The sequence below is a fragment of the Schistocerca serialis genome, chromosome 7, assembly GCF_023864345.2.
Source record: "Schistocerca serialis cubense isolate TAMUIC-IGC-003099 chromosome 7, iqSchSeri2.2, whole genome shotgun sequence".
Taxonomy (NCBI): Eukaryota; Metazoa; Arthropoda; class Insecta; order Orthoptera; family Acrididae; genus Schistocerca; species Schistocerca serialis.
The window spans coordinates 538,477,048-538,480,067 of NC_064644.1; the positions used below are offsets into that span (position 1 = coordinate 538,477,048).

Genomic DNA, 3,020 nt, shown 5'->3' on the forward strand with positions numbered 1-3,020 from the left:
AAAACCATTAGTGTAACCCAACTGTCTGTGTCCACTGTAAGTCATGGAATAGTGCGATTGTGTTGCAAATGTCTGCGAGTCATGTAACTGAGGCGGAACGTGGGGAGGAGCCCGGTATTCACCTAGGGGATGCGGAAAACCACCGAAAAACCACACCCAGGCTGGCCAGCTCACCGGCCCCTCGTCGTTAATCCGCCGGGCGGATTCGATCCGGGACCGGCGCGCCTACCCGAGTCCATGAAGCAGCGGCTTAGCACTCTCTGCTACCCTGGAGGGTCGTGAAATTAATGATATTATTTATGAATTGACATGTGTTCAATTTCTTTTGCAGTTCATTGTGTGCGGCACAGCATGGCCGTCAGGAGTCCATGGACAGAATCGCTGTTTTCTCTCAACGCCCGTATCCTGGCCATCGCAGGCATCTTCGCTCCCCCTCGGTCCAGACTGTACTTCCTGTACACGGGATGGATGTTCTTCACGCAACTCAGCCTTATCGTGGGCCAGCTACAAGGCCTGTGGTTCTTCTGGGGCGACGTGGACAAGATAACTCTCGACATCTGCCTGCTGGTTGCGGCAGTTTTGGGCGTCATTAAGATCGTGACTTTTCTGCGGAAGAAAGAGAGCTTTTTTCGGATCGCCAACAAACTGGACGACTTAACAGCGCGGCAACTCGACGCCGGTGATCCGGAGACGTGCTCCATTTTGGACGCGTCCAGGAAGGCGGCCTGGTCGCTGACGGTGTACGTGACGCTGCTGGGCTGTCCCTCCCCTGCCGTGTGGACGGCTTCGCCCTACCTCATGGCCCTATTGGGTGCGGGGTCGTCCCACAGGAACCTGCCAGCCGCCGCGCGCTACACGGCCGCCGACACCGACAGCCCGCTTTTCGAGTGTCTGACGGCGCTGCAGTTCTTCAGCATGCAATACAGCTACTTCACCACGGTGGGCGTCGACATGCTCATCGTCAGCATCATGGTACACGCCTCTGCGCAGCTCGAGGTGCTGAACGTCGTATTTGGCAGACTCGGCAAGTCAGTCAGCGCCAGGAACAGTTATCGGGCGGACATCTACAGCTCTGGTACGAGTACCTCTGTAAGCTACCCAATATCAGGTCAAGAAAACAGACCGGAGACGTGGAGGAGGAAGAAGTTTTACAAAGAACTGCGCGACTGTATTCGACACCACCAGGATGTCATACAGTGAGTTAACTTAGCCTCTTATCATACATTAGTATTTCGTAATCAGAGTAAACATGGTGATCCTCAAGTGCTCAAGGTCAGAAACTTACAAAGCTGGCGCAAACACATCCTTGAACTGAAAGATCGGGAGTGTACTCCTTTGTTCCAGAGAGAAGTTTCATCTTTTCTCTATGCGTCTTTATCTTTTTTGGGACTCTAGTGGGATGCTATGTACTTTGAACATCTATACACTCAGGTGGCTTCCTAATATCGTGTAAAATGCCCGGCTATTGCAGCTACTCAACGTGGCATGGACTCGTCGAGTCGTTGGAAGTCACCTGCAGAAATGTCCACTTGCTTAGCTGTGTTTATTTAAAAAAGCGGATAAAGTGTCACTAGAAGCCTTCCTAGGAGACAATCTCCATTCCTTCCGAACTGACTATGCAAATGTAGACGAGATGTGGCTCAAATTCAAAGATATAGTAGCAACAGCAATTGAGAGATTCATACCTCATAAATTGGTAAGAGATGGAACTGATCCCCCATGGTACACAAAACAGTTCCGAACGCTGTTGCAGAGGCAACGGAAAAAGCGTGCGAAGTTCAGAAGAACGCGAAATCTCGAAGATTGTATAAAATTTACAGACGTGCGAAATTTGGCACGGACTTCAATGCGAGATGCCTTTAATAGGTTCCACAACGAAACATTGTCACGAAATTTGGTAGAAAATCCGAAGAAATTCTGGTCGTATGTAGAGTACACAAGAGGCAAGACGCAGTCAATACCTTCGCTGCGCAGTGCCGATGGTACTGTTACCGACGACTGTGCCGCTAAAGCGGAGTTACTGAACGTAGTTCTCCGAAATTCCTTTACCAGGGAAGACGAATGGAATATTCCAGAATTTGAAACACGAACAGCTGCTAGCATGAGTTTCTTAGAAGTAGATACCTTAGGGGTTGCGACGCAGCTCAAATCGCTTGATACGGGCAAGTCTTCAGGCCCAGATTGTATACCGATTAGGTTCCTTTCAGATTACGCTGATACAAAATAGCTCCCTACTTAGCAATCATATACAACCGCTCGCTCACCCATAGATCTGTACCTACAGATTGGAAAATTGCGCAGGTCGCACGAGTATTTAAGAAGGGTAGTAGGAGTAATCCATCGAACTACATACCTATATCACTGACGTCGATTTACAGTAGAGTTTTGGAGCATATACTGTATTCAAACATTATGAATCATCTCGAAGGGAACGATCTATTGATACGTAAGCAGCATGGTTTCAGAAAACATCGTTCTTGTGCAACGCAGCTAGCTCTTTATTCGTACGAAGTAATGGCCGCTATCGACAGGGGATCTCAAGTTGATTCCGTATTTCTAGATTTTCGGAAAGCTTTTGACACCGTTCCTCACAAGCGACTTCTAATCAAGCTGCGGGCCTATGGGGTATCGTCTCAGTTGTGCGACTCGATTCGAAATTTCCTGTCAGGAAGGTCGCAGTTCGTAGTAATAGACGGCAAATCATCGAGTAAAACTGAAGTGATATCAGGTGTTCCCCAGGGAAGCGTCCGGGGCCTCTGCTGTTCCTGACCTATATAAATGACCTGGTGACAATCTGAGCAGTTCTCTTAGGTTGTTCGCAGATGATGCTGTAATTTACCGTCTAGTAAGGTCATCCGAAGACCAGTATCAGTTGCAAAGCGAGTTAGAAAAGATTGCTGTATGGTGTGGCAGGTGGCAGTTGACGTTAAATAACGAAAAGTGTGAGGTGATCCACATGAGTTCCAAAAGAAATCCGTTGGAATTCGATTACTCGATAAATAGTACAATTCTCAAGGATG

At 48.4% G+C, this 3,020-nt stretch overlaps 1 protein-coding gene across 1 annotated transcript; it reads left to right on the top strand.

The window, feature by feature from the left end:
* Window positions 1-351: 351 nt before the first annotated feature.
* Window positions 352-1,200, top strand: LOC126413221 (uncharacterized). Its single transcript, XM_050083118.1, has one exon. It carries the CDS (start codon window positions 352-354, stop codon window positions 1,198-1,200), a length of 849 nt encoding a protein of 282 aa, XP_049939075.1.
* Window positions 1,201-3,020: the final 1,820 nt, after the last annotated feature.